The sequence below is a fragment of the Capra hircus genome, chromosome 10, assembly GCF_001704415.2.
Source record: "Capra hircus breed San Clemente chromosome 10, ASM170441v1, whole genome shotgun sequence".
In the NCBI taxonomy this organism is placed as follows: domain Eukaryota; kingdom Metazoa; phylum Chordata; class Mammalia; order Artiodactyla; family Bovidae; genus Capra; species Capra hircus.
This window is the reverse complement of record NC_030817.1, coordinates 78,297,671-78,314,110: the sequence shown is the minus strand read 5'-3', so window position 1 is coordinate 78,314,110 and position 16,440 is coordinate 78,297,671. Positions and strand designations below refer to the sequence as shown.

At 39.7% G+C, this 16,440-nt stretch overlaps 2 gene segments (V, D, J or C); both read left to right on the top strand.

Moving 5' to 3' along the window:
* Positions 1,807–2,530, top strand: LOC102174113. The segment is given in 2 exon segments: positions 1,807–1,855; positions 2,082–2,530. Coding segments are annotated over 2 exon segments (498 nt in total).
* On the top strand, positions 15,626–16,233 carry LOC102174653. The segment is given in 2 exon segments: positions 15,626–15,674; positions 15,890–16,233. Coding segments are annotated over 2 exon segments (393 nt in total).

Genomic DNA, 16,440 nt, shown 5'->3' with positions numbered 1-16,440 from the left:
TGGTACTGGCACAAAGAGAGAAATATAGATTAATGGAGCAAAATACAAAGCCCAAAGATAAATCTACCTATGGACACATTATCTTTTACAAAGGAGGCAAGAATACACAATGGAGAAAGACAATCTCTTCAACAAGTGGTGCTGGGAAAACTGGTCAATCACTTGTAAAAGAAAGAAACTAGAACACTTTCTAACACCATATACCAAAATAAACTCAAAATGGATTAAAGACCTAAATGTAAGACCAGAAACTATAAAACTCCTAGAGAAGAACATAGGCAAAACACTCTCTGACATAAATCACAGCAGGATCCCCTATGACCCACCTCCCAGAGTAATGGAAATAAAGGCAAAAATAAACAAATGGGACCTAGTTAAACGTAAAAGCTTTTGCACAATGAAGGAAACTATAAGCAAGGTGAAAAGACAGCCTTCAGAAGGGGAGAAAATAATAGCAAATGAAGCAACTGACAAACAACTAATCTCAAAAATAAACAAGCAGCTCCTGCAGCTCAATTCCAGAAAAATAAATGACCCAATCAAAAATGCACCAAAGAACTAAACAGACATTTCTCCAAAGAAGACATACATATGGCTAACAAACACATGCAAAGATGCTTAACATCACTCATTATCAGAGATATGTAAATCAAAACCACAGTGAGGTACCATCTCATGCCAGTCAGATGGCTGCTATCCAAAAGCCTACAAACAATAAATGCTGGAGAGGGTGTGGAGAAAAGGGACCCCTCTTACACTGTTGATGGAAATGCAAACTAATACATTCACTATGAAGAACAGTGTGGAGATTCCTTAAAAACCTGGAAAGAGAACTGCCATATGACCCAGCAATCCCACTGCTCCGCATACACACCCAGGAAACCAGAATTGAAAGAGACACACATACTCCGATGTTCATTGCAGCACTGTTTACAGTAACCAGGATATGGAAGCAATCTAGATGTCCATCGGCAGATGAATAGATAAGAAAGCTGTGGTACGTATACACAATGGAATATTACTTAGCCATTAAAAAGAATGCATTTGAATCAGTTCTAATGAGGTGGATGAAACTGGAGCCTATTATACAGAGTGAAGTAAGTCAGAAAGAAAAACACCAATACAGTATACTAACACATATTTATGGAATTTAGAAAAATGATAATGATGACCCTATATGCGGGACAGAAAAAGAAACACAGATGTATAGAACAATCTTTTGGACTGTGTGGGAGAAGGCGAGGGTGGGATGATTTGAGAGAATAGTATTGAAACATGTATACTATCATATGTGAAAGAGATTGCCAGTCCAGGTTTGATGCATGAGACAGGGTGCTCAGGGCTGGTGCACTGGGATGACACTGGGGGATAGGATGGGGAGGGAGGTGGAAGGGGAATTCGGGATGGGGAACACATGTACCTCTATGACTGATTCATGTCAGTGTATGGCAAAAACCACTACAATATTCTAAAGTAATTAGCCTTCATTTAAAATAAATAAATAAATAAATAATGCATGTCAACTTGTTTAATCTTCAGTTTCCTTCAGTTCAAACCTTTAATATTAATTGCTTTCTTCATGCCCCTTTTCAGGATCTGCCAAACTTAATAACCAGGGAAAGAATAGTAGACAAAGGAAAGGTGTATGGTGAGCCAGTCTTCATCTGTACACAGACCCCACTTCCTGTTTGGGAGGAGTCACACAGGAACCAGTTACCATGTATATGTGCTGCCAGGCACTCAAAGACACTGAAATCTTAGCTTGAGGAAGAACTGAGCACATTTGAGCAGGGGAATCCATGCCTCATGCCTCTCTCCAGTCTGCTCTGGCTGCTCCTGGCCTTCACCTTCTCTGGTAGGGATGCTCTCAAGCATGGGTGCGAACGTTCAGGGTGAAAGGCCTGCACACAGGCACGTGGAGCTTCACAGGGACTTGGGGAGGAAAGGAGGAGTGGGGAAAAGCAAGCATCGTATGATCGCAGTATGGTTTGTAAATATTTGGGTCCAAAATTAGTTGAACTTCTACATTATTTTGTTCACTATTTCAGCTCTATTTTCTTGTCCCCCCCCGCCCCCCACAGGATCTAGTGTGGCCCAGAAAGTTACTCAGTATCAGCCAGACATAACCAGTCAAGTGCGGAACGTAGTCATCTTGAACTGTCGGTATGAAACAAGTTGGAACGTGTACACCTACTGGATATTTTGGTACAAGCAGCTTCCCAGTGGAGAGATGACTTACCTCATTCATCAGTATTCAGAAGATGGGAATGAAAGGGACGGCCACTACTCTGTAAACTTTCAGAAAGCACAGAAGTTCATCAGCCTCACCATTTCATCCTTAAAGCTGGAGCATTCTGGAAAATACTTCTGTGCTCTCTGGGAACGCACAGTGCTTGAAGTAATAGGAAAAGCTGAACAAAAACCCCAGAGCTTAAAAAGAGAGAGCCTCCCTACTGCGGGACCCAGGTTGAAATGTACAGCTGCAGACCCCAGACACGAAACAGTAGTCCTGTGGTTCCTTAATCTGTGATCTGGATCAGAAGATTTGATTCTAAATAAAAGCTTCTTCTATGTAATTTGGAAGCAAGTTTCCTGAGTGACTTTCTACTAATATTCTCCTCTTGAATTCTTGACTTTAAGTCAATCATGCAGAGCATGTGTAACCTTGTCTAAAGTTGTAAACTTTTTCTATAATAATGTAAAGTGACAGTTTCACTAAACTACACTCACATCCCAAACCTGGGTCTAGTTATCTAGAATCATGAAAATTATTTCCTTAGTCCTTTCTTCTCACACTTGTGTCACTTAAGATACAATCAGAGAAGCAGATTACCAGTGGTGTCAAATAAAAAATTGGTTGCAAAGATTAGAACTCAGGCAATTGCTAGATCTGGTGGAAGAGTGTATATACAAAGCTGCTATCTTTGTATATGGTGCTGAGACTGAATTCATTGTTAATCAGCTAGAGTAGTATTTGTAGAACAAAGTTGGATATAGAGCAAAGCATGGACAAACTGTGACTCATAAGGACATACTAGAACCAGGAGGGTAATGGAACCCACATATACACACTAACACTTGTCTATGTCTCACTTCCTTCAGTTTCACAGTAGTGAGTGAACGTAGAAGTGAGTGTCATTTGGCATCATGCTAACATACCTACTTGGTCCAAGACAAAGAGAAGATGAGGAGGAGGTTTGGTGGGAAGTGGAAGGGTTGTGAATCAATGATAAGATCAGCTATCAGATCAGCAGCAACATGAGAAACCATAGTCCCTGGAACCCTGCACCAACCACCAAAACATAAAAACTGTGGCTGCTTCATCACAACGACCTTCCAAATGTCACGCAAATTTCTTTTGTGGCCAACCCTAACCCAGAAAAATATGGGAAGCACATTCTGATAAAGATGTGCTTTATCAGATAGATAGAAAGATATTTCCAGTTAGTTAAGATAGTACAAAGCTGCTACAGTATCCTCTTTGTTAACTTGGCATCCAGTTAACTCTTTAACAGCTTTTGAATAAAGACCATAGCAAAACTATGCTTCTTGCTAATGATGTTGTAGCTGTTCAGTCACTAAGTCGTGTCTGACTGTTTGTGATCCCATGGACTGCAGGATCCTCTATCTCCCACTATCTTTTGGAGTTTGCTCAAATTCATGTCAACTGAGTTGGTGATACCATCCATCCACCTCAACCTCTGCTGCTGTCTTCTTCTTTTGCCTTCAATCTTTCCCAGCATCAGGGTCTTTTGAGCCAATGAGTTGGCTTTTCTCACCAAGTAGCCAAAGTACTGAAGTTTCAGCTTCCGTTATCAGTCCTTCCAATGAATAGTCAGGGTTGATTTCCTTTAGGATTGACTGGTTTGATCTCTTTGCAATCCAAGGGACTCTCAAGAGTCTTCTCTAGCACCACACTTCTTGCTAATATGATGCAGTAATTCCTCATTCAACCCAAAATATTCTAAACATATCTTGCAAAGATTATAGCAAATTCATTTATCCGTTTGTGGGAGATGTTATTTTCTTTTCTACTTAAGACATACCCTCCCATTGAATCCTGTATCTTCACTACTGAGATATAATAACATATAACATTGACTTATATTAGCATGTCTTATGTTACTACATGTAGGCAAATTGGAGAAGGGAGTTAAAGTTGGTTAATGTAATACATAAATATATTATATCAAATTGAAAAACAATTTTCATTAGTATTATTGTTCTTATTTCTGCAAATGACCTCAGATCTGGGAAAAATCAAGATCTTGAACCGGGAAAAATCAAGATCTTGAACCAGGAAAAATCAAGGGCAGGAGAAGATGGCGACAGAGGATGATATAGTTGGATGGTATCATTGACTCAATGAACATGTGAGTGAAAGTCACTCAGCTGTGTCCAAATCTTTGCAAACCCATGGACTATACAGCCATTGGAATTCTCCAGGCCAGAATACTGAAGTGAGTAGCCTTTCCCTTCTCCAGGGGATCTTCCCAACCCAGGGATTGACGCCAGGTCTCCCACATTGCAGGTGGATTCTTTACCAGCTGAGCCACCAGGGAAGCCCAAGAATCCTGGAGTGGGTAACCTATCCCTTCTCCAGTGGATCTTCCCAACCCAGGAATCCATATGGGGTCTCCTGCATTGCAGGCAGATTCTTTACCAATTGAGCTACCGGGAGACAGGAGTTTGAGCATATCCTGGGAGATAGTGAAGGACAGGGAAGCCTGGCATGCTGCAGCCATGAGGTCTCAAAGAATTGGACACAACTTAGCAACTGAGCAACAACAACAACAACAACAACAACAATTTAATATGGGAAACCCTGAAAACACTTTTATCAGATTACAATGGGAAGAAATTCGACCCTGGTAAGAACAGGGAGGAAACAGAGCAGGAAATACCCAAGAAAGGATTTGTTCCAGTTGTTGACCTCCAGGTGGTGTTGCAGAAACTTTAAATGTGACCTTTAATAAAAGCTCCATTTCACTCCTATGAGCTTCTGTATCTCACAGCTCACTGAGGTGTACATTTGAATAAGCTCAGCACCAGCAGCAGTAATTGTCAAGGATGCATTTCTTCCTGATAGCCACTAGAACTTGCTTACTTTGGGATCCTTTGAATCTCAGATTTCCCTGTAATAAAGACTCAGCACCTTCTGGCATATTCCTTCCTGCTCCTGAGGGGAGATCTTCCACAAAATGGATCTCAACTTCCTTCCTGCATAGCCATGTTTTCCACTACCCTTCTCATGTTGGGAATGCTCTTCATAGGGAATCAGTAACATTATATTCCATGCTCCTGTGTCTATAGAACAGAGTTCTGATTGAAATCTGAATAGAGACACTGTCTCATTATAGGCAGGTCTGTTCTGGTCTCACTGAATCAGCACTGATGCTGCAGGAAGAGCTGGAGGTCAGTTAGTGACCTGCCTGACAGCCACATCCCTGGCTCTAAGAAGCCCCCTGAAGTGGAGGTGCAACTATACCTACCTGTAGTGAACTTCCTTATCTCTTCTTGTATGTCTAGACAATAGGGTATGAAGGTAAAAAAAAAAAAGCTTTCTTTATCTTAGCAGGGGCCTATAACAGGCATTCTAGGTTAAACACATTGCTTTGGCAACGTTTCAAGAAACCAACTCAGGTTGCTCCTCTCCTCTTTTCTCTCTTCTATTTAACTTCTCTAATACCCACTGTGTGCACAATAATAATTATTAATTCTTAATCAGCTTTATTTTTATACACTATTTCTCACAGTTCCTTTAGTAAACATTGGCAATAATCTTGGACTGTCCATCTGATCCCCATGCCTACAGATCACTTCAATTTTACCTCAGTGAAAATAAACAGGTCCTTATTTTCCATTCTTTTTACCTCAAAATCCATATACACAGAACCATTATTATTCATACAGTCTGAGAAAAAGCAAAGACTTGCCTTGCATATGTTTTAAAAACCCTCATTTTTCTTTTAAAATAACCTACTAGAGACAAAGCACAGGGAAAAAATAACAATAGTTAACAGTTAAAAAGTAGTTTGTGTAAGATAGATAACTAATGGGAAGTTGCAAAATAAGCAGGGAGCCCATACACAAACCCTTCGTGGAGCTCAGCCCCTCCTCCAGCCACAGTCACACCATGAGGCCTCCATGAGGTCACCATAAGGCATTTGCAGTACTTAGTATTTCTTATCTACATTGGTATAGTTATAACCACAAACACTTTTTAGCCCTACAGATTTGGGATTTGGTTTTTACCCTTCTCAATCTGTATCTCCTTCTGCACTATAATCTCTAATTATAACTAAAAGAATAGCTGATAAGATGCCAGAATTAAAAGAAATATTTCCCACAGTAAGCCAGACTCCAAAACAGTAAACATGGAAAGCAACTAAAAGAAGAGAGAAATTTCTCCAGTAAATATATTATCCGGCTTGGTTGGGTGCCTGATGTTCAGGTCTGTCTCACCACGATATGTCCCAACAGGCAACTGCACGCACTGGTATCCCATCCTATGAGTGCACCAAAGTGAAGAGAAAATATTTGCTCAATGTTTAGTATGAACTTGATCACTTATAAAATATTTCTTATAGTTCTGGGGGCAAAATATCTAAAATCCATTTTGCTGTCTACATCAAGGTCTTGGCAGGGTTGATTCCTTCCAGATTCTCTGAGGAAGAACCTGTTTCCTTTCATTTTGTAGCTTGGAAGCCACTTGGATTCCATGGCTCAAGGCCCCTTCTTGATTCACTCCAACATCCTACTTCCACCACCATGGCTCCCTCATCTCCTGGAATCAAATATCTTTCTGACTCTGTCCTATAAGGTATAAAAATTTAATGCACAGAAATCTCAATTAAATAGAGCTTGCAGAAGAGGGGGCCCTCTCCCGACCTGCAGACATCACAGAGGGCAAAGGGAAGATGAAAGAAGCCTCTTCTTCCCTGGTCAGGACGCGGTCAATGGAAAGTCAAGGGCACTCTGTTTACTGTAACCCTCCTGATTTCCTTGTCTTCTCTATAAAAGCATTTCCTTTCCTTGTCCAGTGGGGACTTGCATGTGGCTCCTCATGGTTGCTGATCCGGACTGCAGTCCTTTGGTGATCTCAAATAAAATCACCTTTTATGGGGAAATACCTGGCAGTCTGCTGTTTGTTGCTGTGATTCTGTTTTTGTTCTATTTGTTCCTTTGTTTTGCTTTGCTTTTATATATCATATATAAGTAAAAACACAGTATTTATCTTTCTTTATCTGACTTATTTCGCTAAGTATAATACACTCCGTATCTATCCATGTTGTTCCATTTGGCACGATTACATTCTTTTTTATATATTTGATTAATGTTCCATTGTAGTGTGTGTGTGTGTGTGTGTGTGTGTGTGTGTGTGTATAGATAGTTAGATGGAAGATTGGTATTTTCTCTATCCATTCATCTCTGAATGAACACTTAGCTTGGTTCTGGATCTTGGTTATTGTAAATAATGCTACTATAAACATTTGGGTGCAGATACAGTTTTGAAGAGTTTTTTTTCTTTGGATAAATACCCAGGAGTGGAATTGCTGGATTATATGGAAGTTATATTTTCAGTGTTTTGAGAGGAATCTCCAAATGTTTTCCATAGTAGTTGCAGCAGTTTCCAACCCAGCAGCAGTGCACTAGGGTTTCCTCTCTTCGGCATCCTCGCCACACTTGTTATTTTTTGTTTTTTTTTTGATGATAGCCATACTGATAGATGTGAGGTGACACCTCATTTTGACATAGATTTGCTCTTTTTCTGAATATTAAGAGACTTTGGGTATCTGTTCATGTACCTGTTGGCTAACTCTTTGAAAAAATGGCTACTCAGGTCCTAGGCCCATTTTTCTAATCAGACTGTGTTTTTGATATTGAGATATATGATGTCTTTATGTATTTTGGATACTAACCCCTTATTGCAAATATCTACTCCCATTCAGTAGTTTGCCTTTTATTTTTGCCGGTGGTTTCTTTGCTGTGCATTAGATTTTAGTTTGATTAGGTCCCATTTATTTATTTTTGCTTTTGTTGCCATTGCCTTTGAGACAGAAAAAAATATTGCAAAGAGGAACATCAATGAACATACTGTCTATATTTTCTTTTATAAGTTTTAGGGTTTCAGGTCTTACATTTCAGTCTTTGATGCATTTTGAGTTTATATTTATATATGTTGTGAGAAAATATTCTAGTTTTGGTCTTATCCTTGTAGGTGTTCAGTATGGTCAACACAACTTACTGAAGAAACCTGTCTTTTCCCCATTTTAAGAAGCTGGATAAAGTCATTCAGAGTAATATCTCTGTATGGCCACAGAGAGGCAACGCTGCTTCAGAGAAGATTAATTTTTGTCCCACATACACAGATCCTTCAAGGAGCCAGAAAGGATTCTTTAAATATCTATCAAATTTTTATCTCCAACTTTGGTTCAATTTACATCTATCATTCTTGCATGTATGTATGTATCCATCTATCTTCCTAAATAGTATCTGTCTATATTTGTCTAACAATTTGAAAAGTATGAATTTGAGAGTTAATGTCTCTGTAAATAATATATATTGTCCTTTAAGATTAAGGCCACATTAGTTTCTCTAATATAAATTTATAATGTTTTCACCCAGATACAGCCCAAACTGCAATCATACTGAGTTAATCAGTTCCAGAATTCCCTTACCCCATTCTTTACTAAGAAATCTAGTGATGGTGTAAGTTTCCAGTTCAAGCTGCTCCTCCATCAGAACTACACTCTGACTGAGCCCAGAAGCGAGTCCAATATCATTTTCTTGAGTGCATCATATAGAAACACGTTTCTCTTTAGTAGCTTTTATCTGAATGTACTTGAGTATTGGGAGTGGGTTGACTGAAGAGTGTTATTTCTGTCTCTTTCTTAAATGAGACCCAAGTATGAGCATTTAGTTGGCACTTAGTATCGCTAGTAAATATATACTGAAGACATGTGTTAACAACAACAACAACAACAAAAATGAATAAAAAAGAAAACACACCAAAATTTAACAATAAAAAATCCCCTTAGAGAGCTGGACTAGATGGGATTAGATTGAGGATTGGGAATGGTTATCATTGTTTCCTGTTGAACTGTGAAGATGTTTTTCTTTGAGAGTATCTGAGATCACATCAATGCAGAGACCACAAACTATTCTCTGTGCTTCAAAAATACGAGCTCCTTTGTTGCAGCCTGGCGGAGCAGAGACCAGAAGCTCCCCCGTGACTGGAGGGTGCGGCAAACTGCGCCCTTGTGATTGTCCTAGTAAGCATGCTGAAGGGACATTCTTGGGTGGACTTGCTCTCTGATCTGCTTTGCTGCCTACACCTGCCTCCGTCCCCATGGAAACAAAACAAGATGTTCCTGATCAACAGCAGAGCCTTAACTTTACTCCCTCTTTATGGTGTGCTAATCAAACTCTCCAGTATAACTATTCCCTAATGATCTCATGTGTCTTCTGCCAATAAAAGTGTGGGCTGAAAGGAGCCATTTTTTCTTCCTGCCATGGACAGCGGGAGGGCCCCCTGACTCCCCATTTGCCAAAATATATGTGTCTGTCTTTTCATTAGGCGCTCGCCCCCATTTCAGGTCTTTCTCACCCACTGTGCTGGAGGAGACACTCCTTAATTTCTCACTCTATAACCTGATGTGTTGACCTCAAAAGCCAAACTGATTCTTCACAGTTTTGTATTTTACCTGTGAGGTTAAGATGTAACTCAGGATGAGAACTACCAAAAATGTTTCATTACAGAATGATCATGGTCCCATATCTTCTGAATTCTGCAGAATTTTTCTAGTCAATTTTATCCTTGGGAGGTCAAAGATCCTTCAGAATAGATTATTCCAGTGCTTCTCAATTTGTTTTCTCCATGCTTATTCTTGGAAACATTTTATTTGCCTGGTTTATATTTTAGAAGTAATATAAATTAAAATTGATTTAATTATCTTTTTTTTTTCTACTTCTTAAGGTCATGTAAAGTGTGGAAACATCTGAACGATGGTGTTAAAATTTAAGTTACACCAGGGCAAAAAGACTATATATTCTTTATGTTCTAATGCATAAGCTTAGCTTGTGAAAGTGAAAGTGTTAGTTACTCAGTAGTTTCTGACATTGTGACCCCGCCAGGCTCCCTCTGTCCGTGGCATTCTCCAGGCAAGAATACTGGGGTGGATTGCCATTTCTTTCTCCAGGGGATCTTCCTGACCTAGGGAACAAACCCAGGTCTCCTGCTTGGCGGACAGATTCTTTACCATCCTAGCCACCAGGGAAGCTTAGCTAGTTATGATATATTTTGTCCCTTGTGTATTCTCAGTAGACTTTAAGTAGTTTGCAAACAAAAAAAAGAGAGAGAGAGAGGAGCCCCCTATATACTAATCTTGTGACTTCTTGGGAGTCCCTCTCTTCCCCATTGTAATATAACATTATTCCCTATTAATACATCAAGTTGTCCTGATATGTGATATTTAAACTTCTAGGAAGTGTAGGAAAGGAAGAAGGGGATACTGTGGGAGAAATTCTAACATGCTCTTTATCCATTTAAGTTGGGGGTGTGCATTTCTGATTCCCAATTAATTTGATTTTTGGTGATTCTAAATTAGCACCAAATGAGAACTAGTACTTTTGAGAGAGATAGGTTTAAGTGAAAGCAATTGTGATAGGGTGAGGCCCACTGAAAGAAAAGCAGGTGTGAACTTCAAGTCAAAGTTCTAGCTGGCTGAGAAGAGCAGAACAGGAACTTGAGTTGCCGCTGAGCACTGGTGCCAGAAACAATGGACAAGATACTGGGAACATCATTTTTGATCCTGTGGCTTCAGCTAGTCTGTAAGTTGTGGAGGAGAAAACCTAGGCTACTTTGTTAATTAGGGGGACTGAGACAATTGGATTATAAACAAGTTCATGCAGATAGAAACTTTAAAAAAGGAATATATTTTATGGAATTAATGGCTTTTATCTCTTTAAGCAGGGGTGAATGTACAACAGAAAGAAAAAAGTGACCAACAGCAGGTCAAACAGAGCCCTCGATCTCTGACAGTCCAGGAAGGAGAGATTTCCATTTTGAACTGTAGTTATGAGAGCAGTTTGTTTAACTACTTCCCGTGGTACCGACAATATCCTGGTAAAGCCCCTGCATTCTTGATAGCCATACGTTCAGCTGTGAATGAAATGGAAGATGGAAGACTCACAGTTTTCCTCAATAAGAGTGCCAAACAGCTCTCATTGCATATTGCAACTTCCCAGCCTGGAGACTCAGCCACCTACTTCTGTGCAGCAAGTGCACAGTGCTCCCCAGACACCTGCAGCCTGTACCCAAACCTGCAGCCGAGGCTCCAGACACATCCTGCTGTGCAGATGAAACATGCACACACAAAATTTGTGCATAAAAAGTCTTAATATATTTAAGAAAATGAAATTATACAGAATTTATTCTTTCATCAAAATGGAATTGATACAGAAAATCAGTTGTTAAAAGATGTCTCTAAAAACTCCCAAACATTTGGAATACATGCACTAACTTAAAAATAACCATGGGTTAAAGAAACAATTACAATGACTTTAGAAAATATTTTGAAAGTAAATATTGTGAGAGCACATGATATAAACATGTATGAGGTGCAGCTAAAATAATACATGGAAGGAAAATTATCTTTTTAAATACTTGTATGACTGAAGAAAAAAAAGTTGAAAACTATTAAGACTTGCAGCAAAAGATGAAGGAAAAGCAAGTTAAACTCATCACCAACTGAAAGAAGTCAATAAGAAAATGTTGGATTGGTGAAATACAAAGAATGCTATGGAGATAACCATGAAATACAAAGTCAACTTTGTTAAAAAGATTAATAACATTGATATATTCCTATGTAGAATTATCTACTGAAAAAAGAAAAAACACAAATTATAAATATTAATAATAAAAAGAAAACTATTCTGCAGGTTCTATAATGTTTTAAGGGAAATGAATAAATATCATTAAGTTTATGTCACTTTGTAAGTGTGTAGAGGTAGATCTACACAGGTTGGGAAAACATATTTTGAAAAAGTGCAACGACAACTCAATAGAAGTGACATAGTCTCATGAGCAAATGACATTGGGACAATTGAATATTGTTGGGAAATAATCAAAACTTGGCCTAAATATCACATCTTATACAAAACTTTGAGCACAGTCTCAAAATGGACCCTCAGTTCAGTTCAGTTGCTCAGTCACGTCTGTCTCTTTGCAACCATGGACTGCAGCACACCAGTTTTCCCTGTCCAGTACCAACTCCCTGAGCCTGCTCAAACTCATGTCCATTAAGTTGATGATGCCATCCAACCATCTCATCCTCTGTTGTCCCCTTCTCCTCCTGCCTTCAGTCTTTCCCAGCATCAGGGTCTTTTCCAATGAATCAGTTCTTTGCATCAGGTGCCCAAAGTACTGTAACTTCAGCTTCATCATCAGTCCTTCCAACAAATATTCAGGGTTCATTTCTTTTAGGATTGACTGTTTTGATCCCCTTGATGTCTAAGGGGCTCTCAAGAATCTTCTCCAACACCACAGTTCAAAAGCACCAGTTCTTCAGCACTCAGCTTTCTTTATGATCCAACTCTCACATCAATACATAACTGGTGGAAAAACCATAGCTTTGACTAGACAGACCTTTGTCCTATACCATATATTGACAAAGATCCGTATTCCTAACCCAGCCTAACTTAACGGTGCTCAACATTTACATTAGTGTACAGTTGGAAGAAATCATCTAACATAAAGTCTATTTTATACAACAGTGTTGAAAATATGCAATTCCTCGAGTACTGTACTAAAATTGGCGTGCTGCATGGGGTCACAAAGAGTCAGATATTACTGAGTGACTGAACTGAACTGAACTGAAAGTGGGGCTCCCAGGTGGCACTCATGGTAAAGAATCTGGCCTGCCAATGCAGGTAACGTAACAGACTCGGGTTCAACCCCTGGATGAGGAAGATGCCCTGGAGGAGGACATGGCAGGCCACTCCCATAATCTTGCCTGGAGAATTTCATGGACAGAGGAGCCTGGTGGGCTTCAGTCCATAGGGTTGCAAAGAGTCAGACATGACTGCAGTGACTGAGCACAGATACACTGAAAGTGAAAAGCAGCAGAGGGACTATATGAGCACAGAATGAATGCAAGTGGGCGGGTTGTTTACCATCATGATCTCAGGGTGGGCCAGGAGCTCAGCTCACTGCTGCTGCCCAGAATCACCAGAGAATATACACCACATCTTGTTAGCATGGGAAAAGATCAAATTTACAAATTCAAAGTACGGTTACCACTGAATGTGTATCACTTTCTTACCACTGTAAATTTAAAAATCTGAAGTCAAAACATCGTAAGTTGGTGAGTCTGTAGTGATTAAAACATGTTGATACTTGCAATAGCCTAGATGGGGATTCCTAGATGGGTCAGTGGTAAAGAATCTGCCTGCAGTGCAGAAGACCCAGGTTCGATCCCTGGGTCAGGAAGATCCCCTGGAGAAGGAAATGGCAACCCCCTCCAGTATTCTTCCCTGGAAAATTCCAAGGACTGAGGGGCCTGGCAGTCTACAGTACACGGGGTCTAAAAAGAGTATGACATGACTTAGCAACTAAACAACAATAGCCAGGATGGACCTCAGGAAGTTATGCTGAATGAAAGAAAAATCAGTCTCAGAGGCTACATGATGTATGTCTACACTTATTGGATTATTATGATTGTATATATGGTGTGGTTCTACTTATACAATATTCTCAAAAGGACAAAATATAGAGCTAAAAAGGATATTAGTAGTTACTGGGATTATAAAGAGTTGCAGGGATAGGGAGGGTATGCAAAGAGGGTTTTTTTTAGAGAGATGTGTCATGATTTTAGTGGTGGTACAAGAACCTATATATGTGATAAAACTTCATAGAGCTTCATATCAGAACCAAAGAGCACATATAAAAACTGATATATAAGATTATGGTCTGTATTTTGATAAAAATGTCATCAATATCAATTTACTAATATTTATGTGGGGGCTTCCCTGGTGGCTCAGAGGTTAAAGCGTCTGCCTGGAATGCAGGAGACCTGGATTTGATCCCTGCGTCAGGAAGATCCCCTGGAGAAGGAAATGGCAACCCACTCCAGTACTCTTGCCTGGAGAATCCCATGGAGGAGGGAGCCTGGTAGTCTACAGTCCATGGGGTCACAAAGAATCGAACACGACTGATGACTTCACTTTCATGTGATTGTTATATTAATATATATCTATATTTTATAACATCATGCTGCTGCACAGGCTGATGCAGTCATTCATGATCTCCTCTGCTTAGTTACAAATAATTTCAAGCCCGGGCATTAGCTACCTGCCAGCACTCAGAAGTCAAATGGGACAGAAGAGTAGATGTCCCAGATAAATACAAACTCATCTCCCTGCTTCACTCATTCATGAGTCATTTTGATCTTAAATTCCATGAACTGGCACTGTTTTAGACCTTGCCCGTATGTTTCTTTTCTACTTGTCTATTTGCCTTTGGTTCTTTTACATTAATTCATCCATTACAACACTGAAACCAAACGGAAGATGGACAGCTACATTCCACATGAACATGACACAGCGCACAGAGCTTCAGTCACCAACTTCTGTGGTATTGACAGGTACTAAGTGCCTGCAGTCTGTAGATACTGAGTTTTGTAGAAGTGCATTATAGCGGTACATCAGAGAAAGATCTGGCATGTTTATCTTAATTTTACAAAGAGAAATAATAATGAGTGACTGAGAAGTTAGACTGAATACTCTGGACCAATGAGATAAAAAATGTGACATTTGGATGATTCTAGTACACATGATCTAATAAGTACAGTTCTACATTTAGAGGCAACAGGATTGAATAGCCTGATTTCCCTCAAAGTCTAATACATAAGACTCAATATCAGATTTCAAAAGAATATATTTTATTCCAGTTATAATTTCATTTAAATATAAACCATCGAATAGACTCTGAAATTCAGATGAACTAATGTTTTTAAATCATTTCATGTTGAAGTAGTTTTATTTATTGAAAAATCTAAGTAGAGTCCTGGAATTCAGTGTATATATATATAAAAGATGAGACATTAATTACTTTGGTTAAGATTGCTTTTCACTCAGAAGGCCTAAGATCTGTGAAAGTTTTAAAATAGTCACTAGATTCTGGATGGAGGAAAGTAAGTATAGGCTAAATGAATGACCAATCAGTCAATTACAAGAATGTTTCAGAGGCTATACTAAGTTATATCTTAAACAAGATGGAAAAAATTATTTTACTGAATAAATACCAATGTATGTCAACTTGTTTAACCTTCCGTTTCCCTCAGTTTAAACCTTTAACATTAATTGCTTTCTTCATGCCCCTTTTCAGGATCTGCCAAACTTAATGACCAGGGAAAGACAAGTGGACAAAGTAAAGGTTTGTAGTGAGCCAGACTTTTTCCCATCTGGGCACAGACAAGCTGGTCTATGAACATGACAAACCCCACTTCCTGTCTGTGGGAGGAGCCACACAGGAGCCAGGTGCCTGTATATGTGCTGTCAGGCAGTTAAAGAATTCTTAGCTTGGGGCAGAATTAAACACATTTATGTACAGAATCCGTGCCTCATGCCGCTCTCCAGTCTGCTCTGGGTGCTCCTGGCCTCCACCTTCCCTGGTAGGGATGCTTCCAAGCATGGGTGCGCGTGTTCAGGGTGAAAGGCCCGCACACAGGCATGAGGAGCTTCGCAGGGACTTGGGGAGGAAAGGAGGAGTGGGGAAAAGCAGCGTCTTATGATTTCAGTTTGGGTTGTATATATTTGAGTCGGTCCAAAATTAATTTCTGCATTATTTTGTTCCTATTTCAGCTCTGTTTTCTCACATTTTCCACAGGATCTTGTGTGGCCCAGAAAGTTACTCAAGAGCAGTCAGACATAATCAGGCAAGTGGGGCAGTCAGTCATTTTTGACTGTCAGTATGGAATAGGTTGGTTCACGTACTACTACTCCATTTATTGGTATAAGCAGCTTCCCAGGGGACAGATGACTCTCCTTATTCATCAACATTCAGAACATGGGAATGCAGCGAATGGCCGCTACTCTGTAAACTTCCAGAAAGCATATAAATCCATCAGCCTCACCATTTCAGCCTTACAGCTGGAAGACTCTGCAAAGTACTTCTGTGCTCTAAGGGAGCTCTCAAGTACACGTACAAAAAGAGACTATCACAATGCTTGAAGTAATGGGAAAAGCTGTACAAAAACCCCAGAGCTTAATACGAGAGCTCCGCTGCTGCAGGACCCCAGCTGAAATGCACACCTGCAGACCCCAGACAAGAAGTGCTAATCATGTGATTGCTTAATGTGTGGTCTGAATCAGAGAATTTAATTCTAAATTAAAGCTTCTTCTATGTCCAGAGAAACTTTCTACTGTTTACATTCTCCT